Source organism: Alnus glutinosa, chromosome 7 (assembly GCF_958979055.1).
Source record: "Alnus glutinosa chromosome 7, dhAlnGlut1.1, whole genome shotgun sequence".
In the NCBI taxonomy this organism is placed as follows: domain Eukaryota; kingdom Viridiplantae; phylum Streptophyta; class Magnoliopsida; order Fagales; family Betulaceae; genus Alnus; species Alnus glutinosa.
Genome location: NC_084892.1, coordinates 11,057,439 through 11,077,012, shown reverse-complemented (window position 1 = coordinate 11,077,012; position 19,574 = coordinate 11,057,439). Strand labels below are relative to the sequence as shown.

General features: G+C 38.1%; 1 protein-coding gene across 1 annotated transcript in view; it reads right to left on the bottom strand.

Annotated features, from left to right (window-relative positions):
- The window catches only part of LOC133874038 (DNA gyrase subunit B, chloroplastic/mitochondrial-like), a 34,271-nt gene that overhangs the window by 13,032 nt on the left and 1,665 nt on the right, over nt 1–19,574 (bottom strand). The window contains exons 5-14 of the mRNA XM_062311868.1: nt 18,732–18,788; nt 8,935–9,036; nt 7,782–7,932; nt 7,585–7,661; nt 7,353–7,463; nt 3,863–3,933; nt 3,333–3,474; nt 2,558–2,656; nt 2,272–2,400; nt 2,018–2,132 (exon numbers count right to left, since the gene is read on the bottom strand). Coding sequence (XP_062167852.1) covers nt 2,018–2,132; nt 2,272–2,400; nt 2,558–2,656; nt 3,333–3,474; nt 3,863–3,933; nt 7,353–7,463; nt 7,585–7,661; nt 7,782–7,932; nt 8,935–9,036; nt 18,732–18,788 — 1,054 coding nt within the window. The remainder of the gene's footprint in view (nt 1–2,017; nt 2,133–2,271; nt 2,401–2,557; nt 2,657–3,332; nt 3,475–3,862; nt 3,934–7,352; nt 7,464–7,584; nt 7,662–7,781; nt 7,933–8,934; nt 9,037–18,731; nt 18,789–19,574) is intronic.

The window sequence follows — 19,574 nt, the reverse complement described above, 5'->3', positions numbered from 1 at the left end:
CTATCAGGACCTACACTGCATTCCAAGAAGACCCTGGCCTAACTCTAATCTAACAATTAAACGCTCCACTTCCTCTTTTAGAGAAACCAACAAGTTCCTAAGGACACAAACATCCAAGTTAACACCCAAAGCATCCTTCGAGCAAACTACACTACCAAGACATCGAGGATGCTCTGAGCTTTCTCGAGAGGCTCCCCTACCAATGACACCCCCTTGTGCTGTAAGATTTCTTGCATCGGGAGTGCCATAAGTGTCCCTTTGCTTTGTGGTGATTGTCAGAGTCTACCCTGACCCTACTAGCACCTTCGCATACGTCCGTTTACTGACAACCTTAACCAGAACTTTTAGCACAAACGGCCAATGGGTTACCACCCATGTCTGTCGAAGGAGAATCACCTTGAATCTTATGGGTTGACATCACTCTATTCCTAGCGCTGACGAATGATTGGAAAAAATCTAGTGTCTATCACAGCTCAAACACAGCCTCACCAACCCTTACCTTCTCTGCCTTCTGGATCACAATATATCCTCTCTGACCAAAACCTCAATATTCCGTGAGAGCCAAGAAATGTCCGTGACTATTAGAACAACTCTGGGCAAGGAAGGCTTTATTACCAACCCTGGACAACTTCACAAAGGCCTTCAAGCCCTCCGCTTGAGACAAGGCCTCCAAAGTAGCCAACAACAAAGACAAACCGACTTCAACCAAAAATATTGATCAAAGAACACCCATGCTTCTTTCAATGATCCATAGGACGGAAACTCCCTCTTCAACTGCAAACTCGAAAGATTTTGCTTCAACGAAGAACCATCTCGAACAACCTATGACAAAAAATAAATGAAACGGAAAACTGGCTCGACGCGTACACCAGAGGAATTAACAGACAAAAGAAAAGTGCTGGGACACACTATCACACATCGAGAGGTGTTGGAATATTAGATAAAGTGACTTTACATGTACCAATAAAAATGCAGAACAAACATTCATTCACGCAATATATAGTACATCAATTTACTTATATGTGCCAAGATGTTCAAGCAACCAAATTCATTGAAATGGCAAAAAGACTAACATAGTAGGGAAAAAAAAATCAATAGAAATTAAAGTTTCGATTTAGCAGCATGTTCTATTTCATACTACATTTAAAATCTAAAATCTACTTGGAAATGATCAAGTAGGAGCATCAACTCATTTCTTTATAATACTGAAGGCACCAATATGAGTTTCCAACAAAGAAACCACTTTTAAAGTAGAGAAAGAAATCAACAAAAAAGACAACTAACCAATGTGTTGGAACTGTTCAGAAGGATAAAACGAAGGATTAATAAACCCCAAAGGGTAGTTCTATCAGAGGTCACTAATTCAAATCTCCCATTTTCTCTCCCCTTGAGGCCAATTACTTATCAAAAAAAAATTTGACAAGTTCAATCTCCCAAAAGAAAGTAGGAGCATGAAAAAGAATAAAGAATACACATACAAACAGGCTTTCTGGCAATACAAACAACAGCTTTCTAGATAGACAGAAAAAACGGGGGAAAAAGACAGACTATATAAACAATTCTGCAGATGCAAATATGACTCAAGTGTAGAAGTCAACAAGTTACATCATCAAAAAGAAATTAGGAGCAAGGGAAAAGAAAGCCCAAAGAACTGGAGCAGAGAAGAATAATGAACATTGTGGATATGAAATTCAAAAGAAACCAATACAAGTAATAAGACCTCTTATTGAATACACAGACAACAAAAAGTTTCTGAAATTAAAAAGAGATATAGCTCTTATAACAGATATCTTTTTACTCATCTTAGATATTGTCAATTTTCCTAAGAAACATGAATGAATTAGTACTCAAATGATCTAAAGATAAGACCAGTAAAAATAAAGTACAAGAAATTATTAGAATTAGAACATGAAGACCATTCAACAAATCCTTAACCACAACCTTCAAATCATTAATATTAGATAGATTTCCGTCATGCACCTTGAATTCAACATAAGAAAAAAAGAACAAAATGTACCTGATTCTTCAGGATTAGTGGATGAGCAATCAGCTAGTTTTCCAGGAAGTGATGATGATCTTAATACACTCTTTTGTCTCACCAATTCCCTAGCCCTCTTTGCTGCCAGAGCTGCCTAATAAGGGAAACAATAGACATGAGAAAAAGGTCTGAATTCTAAGGTACATCAATGGTGGAGACACAGTAACAGAACATTTTGATTAGTAAGATAGCTACAGAATCCAAGTAATGTTTTTGAGTCCCAAAAGAGGTACCTTGAGAGCATTTAAAGACTTAGAAAGGATTGAATCAAGTACATCTGGATGTAATTCCAAGTATTCAGTAAGATACTCTTGAATGGATTGATCAACCACTTTTCGCACCTCAGGATTTCCCAACCTTGTCTTTTGGCAATACACAGAACAACTACTATAGTAAGACAACAGTGACTATGGAAAAGAAAAAACAAAAACACAAAAACACAAAAAAAAAAAAAAAAAAAAAAAAAAAAAAAAAAAGGACATCAGTACTCAGATTAGATAATTATAAAATAGCCAGTACCTTTGTTTGTCCTTCAAACTCTGGATTTGGAACCTTGACTGAGACAACACATGTTAATCCCTCCCTTACATGTTCACCGCCTAGAGTAATATCCTTATCCTGGAAGAAAACAGAAGATGCCTCACAATACTGAAATTTTGAGCTACTCACTTGAATCAATGGAAGGCAGTAAATCTTCTAAATGCAATATTACTGAAACTTGCCTAGGAGAATGAGCACTTTAAACGAAACAAACAGAACAGCTTTTTTAACAGGTAACTACAATTCACACCCACACAGGACTGATACTGTGACCTCACCCTCCATCCCTTAATTATGGGGAGAGATGGAATCTGTTCCAGCAGTCATTGGCATGATGCAAGCAAAAGCATTTGGTAACTTGTTTGTGAGTGATAACTGAGCCATAAAAAAACTGTGTATTGCTGTTTCTTTACACATCATAGATGAAGAACCTAAGAAACTTTATAGATGGAGGACGGGAGAAAACCTTTAGAAGTTCATAATGGAAACATATCCTGAAAAAGTCCTTTAAGTATACATCTAGATATGTAAATTCATCTGTTACCCTAGTCCTTTTCATAATAATATGTATCTCAAGCCACAGGCAAAATGTCTCATCCAACAAGTAGTACAAGAGATTCTAGTCTCTCAACTCCTTAACAGGTCAATAGTCGATGTGGTCCCCCCACGGGAGGGGGAAAGAGGGAAAACAGTCAGAGGTTGACAGGGATGGTGAAAATCCCTTGACACTTGACAATAAGGTAGAAAGATGCACCTTCATAATCTTTGACTTCTTCCCAAGGTTATTCAGAGTTCTTGTTAAAGAAGCCTTTGTACCATCTATATGGGTGCCACCATCAACAGTACGTATGCTATTAGCGTATCCCAGCATTGTGTCTGAATATGCATCCGAACACCTAGTACAGAATAAAAAAAACTGAATCATATCATAGATTAATACAAGCAATGATTATCGACAATTTGCATAATATTATCCCAATAAACTTTGTATTTGGAGATTGATGTCATTGACATAAATAATACCCGCCCATAATTTGAAGTCCACCATATTAATCCCAATTCACAAAAAACTCAAGCACCAACAGAAAAGATACAAATCCATCAATATATGAGCAAAGAGGTGAAGCTTGTTTTAAACCCCAACCTCCAAACAAAAGAAAAGGAAAAGGCCGAGAAAGAATTTGTTTGTTGTTCTTCCGGTCTATTGTATTGTTTTTATTCCTTATTGGATGAAGGAATAGCAACACTTAGAATTGCACAGGAATAGGAGATTGAATAATTTACCATTGGAGAGCTACATCAATTGTGACGCCATCTTTCTCTTTACTGAAACCCACGACGTCGTGAAGCGGTTTCTAAATCAAAGAATCATCAGTCAAACCATCTTCACAAAAAGATGCACATGCCAAAAGAAACCCATATATATTAAACATCACAAATACCATTTCAGTCAAGAAAAATAAACTGAAAATGTTTTTACAAGATTATCCTATTCACCACAGGCCATGTGAGTTGTGATATAGAAGTATCTAGCTGCCCCATTAAAGAGGAGCCAGGTCGAACATTTAGACCTAGTAAACCCCAAACCCTACTTCTTCTTCTTCTTTTTTGATAAATAAGAAAGATATCAATAAAAAATGCAAAGCACAGTCAAATACACAGGAAGTATACAAGAAAAGCAGCTAAGAAGGAGAAGAAAAAAGAACAAAAAAATCACTAAAGGAACTAGGAGTGCCGCAATTTAAGAGTACAAAGAAAAGAAGAAAAAAGTAATAAGCTCCTCAATCGTCATTTCTTTGTTCTCGAACTGTCTATCATTACGTTCTCTCCACAAGCACCATAAAAGACAAGAATAAACCATCTTCCATACAACAGCACTCCGAGAGCGACCACCTGACCACCAGTAAGAGAATAAATCTACCACCCGGAGAGGCATAACCCAAGACAGACTAAAGCGACTAAAGATAGCATCCCATAAAGCGCGTGCAAGCTCACAATGAAGAAGAAAATGATCACAGACTCCCCATTTGTTTTGCACATACAACATCTATCAATCACAATAACACATCTCTTTCAAAAGTTGTCCATGGTAAGGATCTTCCCTAGCGCTGTCATCCAAGCGAAGAAAGCCACTTTTAATGGAGCCTTGGTCCGCCAAATACTTTTCCAAGGGAAGTGCACTACCTCTTTGCAAGCAATGGCCTTATAGAAAAATCTGACCTCAAATTTCCCTTTGTGAGAAGGAGACCACCAAAGCTGATCTTCTCCATTGTGACCCACTCTAATGGAATACAACAAGAAAAAGAAGGAAGCCAAGACATCCACCTCCCAATCATGTGCAAAACTCACATCCCATTGAATGGAACCACTCTCCGAAGCCAAGTGAGTTGCAACGGGCGCAGTCTTATCACAAGCTATGCCATACAAAACCGGAAAAACTTCCTTGAGGGGCAACTCTCCACACCACACATCATCCCAAAATCTTATTATTGACCCATTTCCCAAAATAAGACTGGTATGTCTGCAAAACAAACTCCACCCCTTCCTTATTTTCTTCCAAAGCCCCACTCCGTGAGACCTAGGGAGGGCCAAGGAACACCACCCAGCCCAATCAATGCCGTACTTTGCATCCACAACAGATTTCCACCAAGCCTCTCTCTCATGCACATAATGTCACAACCATTTCCCTAACAGAGCCTCATTGAAGATCCTCAAATTTCAAATGCCCAAGCCACCTTCAATAATAGGGGAGCAAACTTTGGACCACTAACCAAGTGGTATTTGAATTCGTCACCTAAACCTCCCCATAAGAAATCTCGATAAAGCTTCTCTATACGATTTGCCACACTGGCAGGAATAGGGAATAGAGACAAGAAATACATGGGAAGGTTGGAAAGAGTGCTCTTTATTAGGGTAACCCTACCACCTTTAGACAGATACATCTGCTTCCAGCTCGCCGATCACCTCTCAATCTTACCAACAACACCATCCCATATGGACTTGGCCTTAAAAGAGGCCCCTAACGGAAGGCCAGGATACTGTAGCGGTAAAGAGGAAATCCCACAATCCAAGTTGCTAGCCAAGCCATCCACATTATCCACACAACCCACAAGAACCAAAAAAGATTTAGCCAGTTAATTTTTAAACCTAAGACAGCTTCAAAGCACAAGAACAACACACGTAGATATCAAAGATGATCAGCATTCACCCCACAAAAAACCAAAGTATCATCTACGAACAACAGATGAGAAATGTTAACCATCTTAGAGCTTCCAAAACCCACAGAGAAACCTGATAGAAGACCTCTGTGGATAAAAGCAGTGATCAACTTACTTAGGGCCTCTATCACAATGACAAACAAAAGAGGAGATAGAGGATCACCCTGCCTTAGCCCACGAGAGCTGCTAAAAAAACCAGACAGGGTGCCATTCACAAAGACAGAGAAGCGCACCAAAGTGTTGCAATTCGCTATCCAAGAACACCATTTCTCCCCAAAACCACATCTTCTCTACATATACAATAAGAAATCCCAATTGACATGATCATATGCCTTCTCTATATCCAGCTTGCAAATCAACCCTGGTTCACCGGATTTGATACGACTATCCAAACACTCATTAGCTATAAGAACTAAGTCAAGGATTTGCCTACCTTTCACAAAGGCATTCTGAGAATTCAAAAAAACTTTCTCCATAACCCTCCTCATTCTATTCACGAGAACTATAGTAATGATCTTTTTTTTTTTCTTTTTTTTTTTGATAAGTAAGAAGAACTATAGCAATGATCTTGTAAAGACCACTAACAAGACTGATAGGCCGAAAGTCTTTAAGATCCAAAGCCTCAGACTTCTTCGGAATCAAAGCAATAAAAGTGGCATTAAGGCTTTTGACAAACTTACTATGAGTGTGAAAGTCTTGGAAAACCCCCATAAAATCAAACTTGATCACGTCCCAACAATCTTGGAAAAACGCTAAGGAGAACCCATCAGCACTTGGAGCCTTATCAGGATTCATGCCTTTAACCACCTCAAAAACCTCCCTTTCCTCAAAAGGTAGTTCTAAAGAAGAGGCCTCTTCTACGTCCAAAACTTTGAAAACAAGGTTGTCCAACCTAGGCCGCCAACTATATGGTTCTGAAAATAAGGATTCATAGTACTGAGCAACATGATCCCTAATGTCCTGTTGATCAGAAGTAACTGGGCCATTGACTGAGAGAGACTCTATGGAATTGAACCTCCTATTCGAGTTGGCTACCCAGTGAAAAAATTTGGTGCATTTGTCACCCTCTCTAAGCCAAAGAACCCTTGACTTCTGTCTCCAACTAATCTCCTCTTGAAGAAAAGAATTTTCCAGCTCCCTCGAGGTTATTGATATAGAGAACCCTACTATTACATTACTATTACGTTATTGGTATAGAATCTTTATGTCGTTGCTAACATAAATAAACCTTATGGTTAATCATGATTAAGTGATGGCAAGTATAGAAATTGACACTTGGTAGTGTCAACTGAAATCTAGGAGTGCTGGTATGCTAACACTACTGCTTCACTCATTTGGAAGCCTATGTGCAACACAAGAAGTCACATAAAGACACATATATGCTTCTATGCATGATACGGATCATAGGTAAAATCCAATCTCAACTGACGTGTGTACATATATACACGAGGTTTAAATGTGATCTCAACCAATGTGAATCCTAGGTAAAAGTGAAATAGAACAACAACTAAGGGCAGACTACAAGAATAGTGAAGGTGGTAAAAGGTCAAGCATACCTTATCAGTATTTAGCCATGTCACATATTCAACCAATCCCCCTGCATAGAAGTACTCATTATACTGGTTCTTCTCCGGATCATTATCTTCTTTTTTAAGAGTGATAGTGAGCTGCAAAGGTCAAGCCACAGGAGATAGTAAGCTGTGAAGTACATAGTTACATAGAAAAATAGTAAGCTGTAACCGTATGTGAGGAAAGATTCATTCACCTAATCAAAAATAATGAATTTACCTTAGGATTGAGAAAAGCTAGCTCCCTAATTCTTCCAGCTATTGTGTTGTAGTCAAACTGAATAGCGGTAGTGAATACTGCATGAGAGGTCCAGAAATTTTAAAAAATAAAAATAAAAACATGCGTAAATCACTGTAATTGTAATTATATAATTTGGCATAAATGATGCATATGGGGCTTGGAAGGCCAAGGAAAACCTTCTTTGTCAGGCCAAAATCTGATGTGTGTTCCTTGACGATCTTTTAATTCAGGTGGAAGTAATTGACTTGTTAGAGTTGTCTCAGGCTTCCCGCGAGAGTATCTTTGCTGGTACTCCATTCCATCGCGCCAAATGGTAACTTCTAGTGCCTGTGAAGTAAGACATCATCTGAGTCTTCTAGATAATGATAGCCGAGCTGGAACCTCAAATATACAAAAAGCAAGACATAACAAGTGATAAAAACTCAATAAAAAGTAAAACTCCTTAAATCTTCATTATCACCATAAGTATACGTCAAGATGTTATAATATGTTTTCCCATCTACATCCCTTTTAGTCTGAACATCTTTTACTGACGTTTTTCCAAGATGCATTACAATGTTCAATCCAACATTACGTGAAAGTTGAAACCCATCATTATGTAAAAATAAAAAATAAAAATAAAAACATAAGCTTTTATTCAAATTTTTTTTTTTTTAAGTTAAGCCACTTCAATGGTTTGTTGGGTTTCTCTTCTTTTTTTTTTTTGATAGGTAAGTAGAGAAATTTTATAAAAAGCGTAAAGGTGCCCCTAAGCATACAAGAAGTTTGTTGGGTTTCTTTTTGTGGGATGGTTTGGTTGTTCCTGTGTATACTTCTGGTGTACTTAGTAGCGCCTAACGCTTTTTTTTTTTAATAAAACATTTATTACTTATCAAAAAAAAAAGGGATGTAGCAAATAGGAGTAATGCTAGAAGTCACTCTTTTGTTACTCTTGTGTCCCTCTAAAACAGATGTGACTTTTAAAATCATCATTGAGCTTGCGATTGATCACTATTAAATTTTGATCAAATGGTAATTTTAAATGCCATATCATTCTTGGAAGGACACAAGAATGACACAAAAGTGACTTCTAGAATTACTCAGCAAATAAGATAAACCAAGATAGAAAATTCACAATTTTTTAAAAAAATAAAAATAAATAAGGTCAAGAGTCATTTTCATCCCTTTGGATGGTGGGAAAAAAGAAAAAGAGAAGAAATTTCACAATTTGATCCATAGCCTTGAGGAAATTAACAGTCCTCAAGAAATCTTAAATGAAAACTCAAACATAGATACTAAAAAATCAGAAGAAGGCAGCTAAAAGAAGTTATAAGAGAAGTCAACGCAAACCTCAGACAAAGCATTAACAACAGATAAACCCACACCATGCAAACCGCCTGACACAGAATATCCACTACTAGAACCACCAAATTTGCCACCCGCATGTAATACCTGCACAATTCGACAAGCATCCATATTTTACAAAATAATCAGAATTGTTAAAAATAAAAATAAAAAATCATAGTAAAAATTGCTCACAAGACACAAGTGTCAACTGATATTTTTATAAGGGACTCATTTTCAGAGCTGAAAACCAAAATCTAATACACATTTAAAGAACCAAAAACTACGATAGTTCTGTCATTCAAAATACAATCAGATTGTCCAATTTACTTGAACAAATCTTAAACATAGTTGGAGAAGCCAGATTAAGTATTTTAAACTTTATACACCGGCATTCAGATGACTACAGGAGGACTATCTGCATTTATTTAAGCGATATACAAACGATGATCCTAAATTTTGAGTTACTTTATTTATAGAGAAAAATTTGAACTTCTTTTTTTGATAAGAAATTGAAATTCATTAAAAAGTTTCAGATGACTACAGGAGGACTATCTGCATTTATTTAAGCGATATACAAACAATGATCCTAAATTTTGAGTTAATTTTTTGATAGAGAAAAATTTGAACTTCTTTTTTTGATAAGTAAATGAAATTCCTTAAAAAGCGCAAGGGCACAATCCAAGTACACAGGAAGAATATAAGAGAAACACCAAACCAAAGAGGGAAAAAAAAATAAAAAATAAAAAAAAGATCAGGAAAATTATGAAAACTAGAAATATGAAAGCAATCATAGGCAAACGTCTAGTGATAAAGGGTATTGAAGAAAAAAAACATTTTAACTCCACCACCATCTTCTCACAATCTTTAAAACTTTGATAATTTCTTTCCGTCCAAATATAGCACATTAGGCAAGACAGAACCATCTTCCACACCATTATACCATGAAGACTACCAAACTGCCATTTCCAACAGGCAAAGAGGTCTACCACTCATCTAGGCATGACTTAGTCTAGCCCAAAAAGATTGAAAATAGTATTCCGAAAGGCACTAGCAATCTCACAATGGAGTAAAAGGTGATCAACAGATTCCCCACTCTTTCTGCAAATACAACACATATCTACCACTATTATATGTTGCTTCCTTAGGTTATCCATAGTGAAGATCTTCCTGAAAGCAGCCGACCTAGCAAAACACGTCACTTTCAAGGGAACATTATTCCACCAAATACTCTTCCAAGGAAAATGAGTACTATCAATGGGAGAAAGAACATTATAGAATGGCCTAACATCGAACAATCCTCTTTTGGAAGGGGTCCAGCAAAGCTTGTCTTCACTGCCTCATCTCATTATGAAAGAGTACAACAGATTGAAAAATGGGGTAAAGAAATCTACCTCCCAGACATGCACCGCTCCAATACTAATGAGAGTCTCTAGAAAACTCCAAATGATCTACCATGGAAGCATCCTTAAAATAAACAATACTGAATAATTCTAGAAAAGCTACCTTAAGGGTCTGATCTCCACACTACACGTTATGCCAAAATCTAATCTTTGAGCCGTCACCCACCTCATATCTAATATGACTAGAAAACTCCCCCTAGCCCATCCTGATATTTTTCGATAAACCCACCCCATACAACCCATGAACATAAATAGAACACCACCCACCCCATGAGTTGCCATATTTAAAATTCAGTACCACCCTTCACAGAGCCTCTTTTTCATACATGTAACACCATAACCACTTCCCCAAGAGAGCTCAGTTGAATAGAAGAAAATTTCGGACCCCAACACCCCTCCCCCAATCCCTCAAGATCGGAGGACAAACTTTGGACCAGCTTATCAGGTGAAATTTGAACTCTTCACCAATACCACCTTACAAGAAAGCTGCTTGTCTATGCTATTGGCAACACCAGCAGGGAGAGGGAAAAAAGAAAGATAAAATAAGTGGGCAAATTAGATAAGGTGTTCTTAATCAAGGTAATCTTAACATCCTTAGACAAGTACATCATCTTCCAAAGAGCCAAATGACGGTCCATCTACTCAATAATGCCATCCCAAATAGATTTGGCCATAAAAAAAGCTCCCAGCGGAAGGCCTAGATACTCCGAAGGCAAAAAAGAGACCCTGCAACCCAAAATACTAGCTAGACCATCAATATTGTTGACATTGCAACATGGAGCAATTCTAATTTAGCCAAATTAATTCTCAAACCTGAGACAACTTCGAAGTATAAGAACAAGCAACGAAAGTAATGAAGGTGATCAAGATTTGCCCCATAGAATATCAAAGTGTTGTTCGCAAACAAAAGATGGGAAATGTTAAGTGCACCGACATTCCTAGAACCCACAAAAAAGCTTGATAGAAAGCCCTCGTTCATTGTAGCAGAGATAATTTTACTAAAAGCCTCCATAATGATGACAAACAGCAAAGGAGACAAAAGGTCTCCTACAATGTGCTATTCAATTACGTCATTTCTCCCCAAAATCGCACCTCCTCAACATACACAGCAAAAATCTCAATTAACATAATTATAAGCCTTTTCAATATCCAATTTGCAAAGCACACCTGGCTCCCCATATCTGATGCTACTATCAAGGCATTCATTAACTTTTTTTTGATAAGTAATGATAGTTTTATTGAAAGCGTAAGGCGCCCCTACGTACACTAGAAGTAAACAACAGAAAACTCCTAACTAGAAAGCGAAAAAGAAGCAAGAAATTCAGCAAAGCTAATAGATAAAGGGTACAAATAAGCCATCGACCAGACATACAAGGTATGGAGAAACAACTCTAGCACCTCCTCTAGGGAGCTCTCTAGATTCTCAAAACACCTAAGGTTTCTTTCTCTCCAAATACACCAAAAAAGGCAAATAGGCACCATCTTCCAAGAAGTAGCGCTCCCAGATCTCCCAGACTTCCACCAACAAGCAACTAAGTCAATCACACTCCTAGGCATGACCCACGAAATACCAAAGCGGGAGAAAATGTTGTTCCATAGAGCTGAGGCCAGATCGCAATGCAGAAGAATATGGTCCACTGATTCCCCATCCCGCTTGCAAAAACAGCATCTATCCACAATAATAATGTGCCTCTTCCTAAGATTGTCCAAGGTAAGAATTCTGCCTAGAGCTGCAGACCAAGTGAAGAAAGCTGCCCTTGGGGGAGCCTGAGACCGCCACACACACTTCCATGGGAACCGAGTACCTCCAGAGCACATCATAGAACCAAAATATGATTTCACCCTAAACACACCTTTCTTGGACGGGACCCATTTAAGACAATCTGCCCTCTCAAAATTCACCTTGATAGAGCCCAGCACCTGGAAGAAAGGCAAAAACATCGACTTCCCAATCATAAGCCTCTCTAATAAAGCTCACGTTCCATAGAATGGACCCGCCCAGACTCTCCAAATTATCAGCCACTAACGCATCCTTCACCCGAGCAATGCCAAAGAGATCAGGAAACACTTCTTTCAGAATCAAATCTCCACACCACAAGTCATGCCAAAATCTAATCCTGCTCCCATCCCCCACCTCAAATCTAAGGAGTTTGGAGAAATTCTCCCAACCTTTCCTTATAAACTTCCACAACCCTACTCCAAACGCCCCAGCAACCTCTCGGGAGCACCACCCACCCCACAAACTTCCATACTTGGAATCCACCGCGACTCTCCACCAAGCATCTCTATCCATGCCAAATCGCCATAACCATTTACCTAGCAATGCGCGATTGAACTGAACCAACTTCCTAATGCCAAGCCCCCCATTCGAAATTGGAGTACAAACCTTCTCCCAACTCACCAAATGGTATTTAAAATCTTCACCCATTCCACCCCAAAGAAAATCGCGTTGCAACTTCTCCATGCGAGAAGCAACACTCACCGGTATAGGGAACAGAGACATGTAGTACGTAAGTAAGTTAGAGAGCGTACTCTTGATAAGGGTCACTCTCCCTCCCTTAGAGAGGTATAACCTTTTCCAACTAGCCAACCGTTTTTCAACCTTCTCAATAACTCCATCCCAAATACGAGTAGACTTGTAAGGAGCCCCCAATGGAAGACCCAGATACATCACAGGCAAATAAGCAACTTCACACTCTAAAATGTCGGCTAACCTTCCCACATGAGCGACATTCCCCACTGGAATAATGCTGGATTTGGCCAAGTTAACCTTAAGACCCGATACAGCCTCAAATAAGAGCAAGAGACTTCGCAAAGACCGAATCTTGGAGGAGCTAGCATCACAGAAAATCAATGTGTCATCAACGAACAAAAGGTGGGAAAAAGAGGCATCGCCCACTCTGAAACCATCCAACACACCCCCACTCACTGCCGCAGTAATCATACGACTCAGCGCCATGGAATATAGAATTTGCCTTCCCCTGATGAAAGCATTCAGAGGCTTAGAGATACTCTTCTTCACAACTATTTTCAACCTGTTAGCTAGAACTTTGTAAAAAAAAAATTGTAAACTTCACCCACTAGGCTAATAGGTCGAAAATCCTTAATATCAATAGCCCATGATTTCTTCGGAATAAGAGCAATGAAAGTAACATTAGGCCTTTTTTTTTAAATAAGTAAAGTATATTTCAAAAAAAAAAAAAAAAGTGCAGATGGGCGCAATCCAAAGTACAAAGGATGTATACAAAATACCCCTAATCCAAAGAGAAAGAAGAACACAAATCTAAAAAATCTAGAAAAAGAACAATCAAACATACTTTACTTTTTTTAATTCTCTTTATTAACCAGTTTGGAACTGGAAGTGAAATCCTTCTAGAAGCGGCTCGCTTCGATGGCTATAAGCAAGGCCATGAGCTCCTCTTCAAAACCTGCACACTATAACCCCAAATGATGACGAAATTCCTTTACTTTCTGCAAAACCCAAGCTGAAGACTCTGACCCTGTACAATAAGGTTTCTCATCCACAACAAGGCAAGAGCTCAACGACTTATAGAAAATAAGCTCTTCCACAGTGTACGAACCCATATCCAGACAAGGCAGGATCCCGTTTTCATGAATATTGAACCCTACCACATGACTGATATCACTCCAAGGCCACAACAGAGGAAACAATTCATTTCCCCTTATCAACACTAACACTGCTCCCTTGCTCCCCCCCCAAAAAAAAAATATTGATGTATCCCTCCAAAACTGGAAACTTCACGACGAACACTCACATAAAGGAGCCCATGCCTAAGAATGATTGTTGCAACCTCATCACCAAAGATACCCGAAGGTGGGGAGTGAGAGAGCAGTTTAGACGAAGGGCCACCAGCAAGCAGGGGTGTACAACCAATTCTGGTTGTAGTTATTTCCTCATAACCGCAACCGGTTTTGGCGGTTATTCACTTTTAAATAACCGCAACATACCTACCGGTTGTGGTTATTAATAACCGGCGGTTATGCGGTTATTAACCGGTAACAGCTTTCCATTAATTGTTGAATTTTTTTTGGGTTATGCGGTTATTAAACATTTCAGTTATGATTAAAAAAATAAATAAACATAAAATATTATTCTCTTCAAAAATGAAGATGATGAGACAAGCATGGTGGAAACTTGGAAAGTGAAGATGGATGATGAGACCTGTGGAGTTCATCGAGCACCAAATGTTTGTGTTGTTTATCAATTTTTTAGGGACAAAAGATTTTTCATTTTTTTTTTTTTTGGAAGGGGCAATACTATTTTAACATAATAATGTTGTACATTTTTTTTTGAAAAGTAAATACAACTTGTAAATGTAGGTATAATAATGTTGTACATTTAATTGTGTATTGTTGAGATTTCGCTAACATAATAATGTGCATCGTGGTATTAATAATTAAAGCGATTTTACTTGCAAAAAATAAAATAATAATAATAATAATTAAAGTCATTTCACCTTATCGTGGCTCTCCTTTAGCTAATCGCCGTCCCTCATTAACTTGAGAGTATCCAAAACTTGAGCCTTGGTTTTATTACCAAACAATATTCATTATTATTTAAAAGAAAAGAAGAGAAAGTGGGGAGGTAATCAGGCAGGGAGCATTGCATTGAAAAATAAGAAGAAAAGAAACCTAGATTTTCAGGTTTTAATTATTTCTATTTTTAATTTATTTTTAATATATATAATATAATATAATAAACCAGTTACAGATTACCCGGCTATTAACCGGATTTCTAAATTCCTATAACCGGTAACCGCAACAGGCCTAGGCAGTTATCCGATTATCCGGTTGCGGTTATATGGTTTGCGGCTGGTGGCGATTATTAGTAGTTAATAACCGCCCCGCTTGTACACCCTTACCGACAAGAGGATTGTCAGTGACTACCCCCCTAAATTATGCTGACTCCCCTAACGAGTTGGATGGCGCTCGCACTCGTGCCTAGACCGTTGCCCGAAGAAGAGAAAGCCCCCAACCCATGCCTTCACCATCTACTTAAGAGTGGGTTTAATCCTATGCCAAAACAGGCATTTTACTCAAAGGGCACTCAAGCTTTTATTCCTCCTTTTCCCAAATTTGGATTGGCCCAACGACTGCGGTTTTAGGCTTGTGCTTCAACAAGGGGGCTTTTGGGAGGGTTTGATTCTTGTTGTTTGATTGGACTTCAACACTTGTATTGTGGTCTGTTTCAAACTACTTATTCTCTCCGACCCAATTGACTCTAGGCTCGCCTCCAACTGCTTGATTACCCAGTCCACTTGCCCTCTCAAAAACTCCAGTTGTTTACTCAAATTTCGAAGGGCCCCACTAACATCCATGACACCCTCGAACCACTCCCATTGTTTGCGACGCATTCTACACCAACATAAAACCTGGGATCTGTTGCCCCAAGTACTCCAAGACCGTTGGCCTTCTAAACCTGTGACACTGTAGCATCGGGCTTGGCATACCCTCTCTCTGAGTGACATGGAGTCCGTCGCACACAACCTCAGTCCAACCAATACCTCAACAAACAACCTCTTGACAACATCCCATGCTGGTGCACACACCACCGGTGCCGGTGGACACACATTCAAGCAAGACAAAAAGTACCCACCTTGGGGTACCCCGAAATGACAAACTTTTTAACCATCACCAAAGGATATCTGCAACCTTTCTTGGATCTTCTGTAACTTGGGAGCAAATCTTGACCACCCCCTACCACTTCTGCCTTTTGATACAACCACAAGGCCCACCACCTCAATATTCTACAACAGCCAAATATTGGTCAAACTCTTTTGCACACAACTAGGCGATAAGGGCATTAGAACCCACCCTAGAGGATTTTAAAAACTCTTTCAAGGCCTCTACTAGAAGCAAATCTTCCATGGTAGCCAACAGCCAATTCACGCTCACTCAACCTAGGGATATAGAATGCAAGATGCCCCTGCTCTTTTGGTAAACTCGTAAGACCGAACCCCCTCTTCCAATGCAAACTCGAATGACTACACTTCCACATAAAGCCAGCTCAAATAACCCATTGCAAAAAACTAGAAATAGAAGACTAGGCAAACGTCGTTTCTAGAGAAACCAACAGACAACTAAGGAAGGTCAGGATGCGCCTGCTGAAGAGAGAGAGAGAGAGGGGGAGGGGGAGAAGACCTAACTGTCTCCCTCTTCTATGCCTATTCACACTTTCAAAAGTTATTATAAAATAACTCAAAAATACCTAGATAAAGAGACAAAGAACCCTAAGGGCTAAAGTCCAAATCTACTGATCTCTATAAATTTTAATTAGCGGGGCTTCTTCAGGACTCTCAACCTTGTCTTTGCCAAAGCCAATGAGAGCTCTGGCAACGCTGAGAGTTGAGGCCAAAGTCAAGGTGTTTGTGGTTGTTGGTGGGGGTGGTTGCTTCACCTTCTGTCAAGGTTACTTCAAGTTCTCTGCACCTTAATAATGACAATGCTTATGTTCCGATCATTGGGGGAAAACTTGTGTCAAGTTCTGCACTTATGTGTTAGCCTTTAGGGAAAAGTGAGAGAGAGAGAGAGAGAGAGTCTGATAGAAAAATAAATAAATAACTTCAAAAGTGAAAAATTTTCAAAAATTGGTTAGCATTGTGTAGAAGACTGGAAATTGGATTATTATTATCTTCTTCTTTATTTTCAAATATGTTCTATTGCTTCTTGGAATTACTAAAGTATTGAGGGATATAGGAGTCAATCAATTTCCATATTGAGAGAATCCACAAGGAGATAGCTATGGAAAACTAATCAATGAAAGCCTGGGAATTATAATACTACTCTTAATCAAGCACACAATATTTCATAAGCGCAGTGAATAAATAAATGGATTCAGGGTTTTCAAACCCTACAACATTTGTTAATAGGTTTTTCCCTTTTTTTTTTTTTTTTTTTTTTTTTTTGATAAGTAGGTTTTTCCCATACCCTCCTCTCTCTTTTTTTCGTTCGGAGGAGGAGGAAGGTGAGAAGGTGAGAAGGTGCCATTTGATCCAACTACCATTAGCAATAGATTGAACTACAGATATCAGTTCAAACCAATACTAAGGGTCCATTTGGTTTGTGGAATAGGCCCCTGGAATTGAATGACTATTCCTATGAAATAGCCATTCTTTTATTTGGTAGAGACCTATTCCCTTACAAAGAGGAATACACATTCCTCTCAAAAGTGAGAGGAATAGACAACATTTCCCCAAAAAAAAAAATTTATTTTATTTTATTTAACCCTTCAACCCTTAAAAAGAAATAAAAAATAAAAAACGTTGAATTGTTGTGAGTGGCTAGCCACCCTCAGTAGGACCCATGGGTGGTGCGACCACCTCCGATATGCGTCGGGGTGGCCTGAGCACCCCTGAAGCCTCTCGGGGGTGGCTGTAGCCACCCCCTGGTACATCAATGGGTGGCCGGCCAAGCAGCCACCCACAACAATTAAACATTTTTTTCATTAAATTTAGTTTTAGAAAAAAATAAATAAATAAATAAAATCATGTGGGAGTTTTTAATAATTTTGATTCAATTCCAATTATAGCATATCTTTTGTCACCAAACTAAGGATTAGAAATAACTATTCCATTCCACACTCCTTCATTCCCAATAATAACTATTCATTTTCCTAATGAAATACTCATTCTATGAACCAAACGAGACCTAAATCAAGGTTATCTCGTGACACCAAATAGTGTCGTGATAGCAAACTCTCATCCTTTAGTTCATGAACTTGTTTATATTCCACAAAGCAACTGTCTCAACTCAATGAATGTGCCATTTTAACACATTGATTCTTTCTTTTTCTTTTATAAGTAAGAGAAATTTCATTAAAAGCGCAAAAAGCGATCAAGTACACATTGATTCTACAAGTCAAAGAAAAATATATTGTAGTTTCATTGTTTTTTTATAAGTAAAACGATGGGTCGAGACAGTAATACATTGTAAATTGTCTACATTTAGTGCTTTCTGCAATATCTCATGAGTGGCTGACGCCTAACAGCAACATTATAGAGAACGAGGTTGCGATATAAAACACCTTGAATCTAAAAAAGCAAAGAAACACACAGGCACAATCACAAAAATAGGTTCTAGAATATCATATGTTATTCTATCAAGCGCAAAAATAGATAAATACATAAAAAAGAATGGCATCTCAAATATTAAAAAATTGACACAATTAGGACATTGTCATCACCCCATTAAAGCACATGCATATTTTAGTCAATAATTTATGGAATTTAAATTTTTAAAGATCCCCAATTGACATTTAACCGTGTGAAGTTTTAAAAGAATCTAAGAACAACCCTCGGAAATTAGCCTGTGTGAAGCAGATTCCTTGCTAACCTCAAAACAGAAGTTTTAAATCAAAATTGTCAATGTATGCAATTATACCGTCAACACAGTCTCCAAGGCAGATTTCTTTGTGACCGGGTGCATATCGGTAGGAATCTGCAATGTGCAAGTCAGACAAGAAAGCAAGCGAAATCAGTAGCAAAGCATATTAAAATCTAGCATAATTAACTCTTAATCCTCAAGCAGATTCTTCAATAGCCAAAATTTTTATTAATGTAAAATCACCAGGAGAAAGCCAAGAATCAGCAGTTTATCCAGAACCAAGGATGGATTTACAGTGGGACCCGGGGGAATATGACCTCCAAGCCCCCAAAGTTTTCAGGTTTAGTGCTAAAAATTTATTCTAATTTAGTTTTAAAAATTGTAATGAATTCTCAATTCATGCCAATAATTAATAACAAAACTTATATTGTCAGAGCGACAAACATGCCAGGGAGCCATATCTTAGTCAAAATATTATGGGGAACATTTAAGTCCTTACATAGAGAGCAATATAATAGTTCTTCGCATTTTATTCATCAAGGTTGTAGCTAAAAGCAAGGTATACTCAAAACTACACCATCTCTGCAGCCATTGAGATGCATCAAGAATTCATTAAAAAATATCATTGCATATAAAAAGCCACATCATTACAAAAATGTTCCAACCTTGATACAGTTTTTGTTGAAGAGGTAAACTACCGATATATCATGATTTTAATCTCCATGATTTTATTCTCTTATTTATGGCCTCTTATTCTGATTGTAATCTCGTATTATTTTTTCCATAATAGTTTGTATTCCTCTCCTATTTAAACCCATGTAAACCTGTGGAACAAGAATATGGAATAAAACAATTTCTCTTCTTCTCTGCTGTTTTTCTCTTTTCTACAAGTGTTTTTTC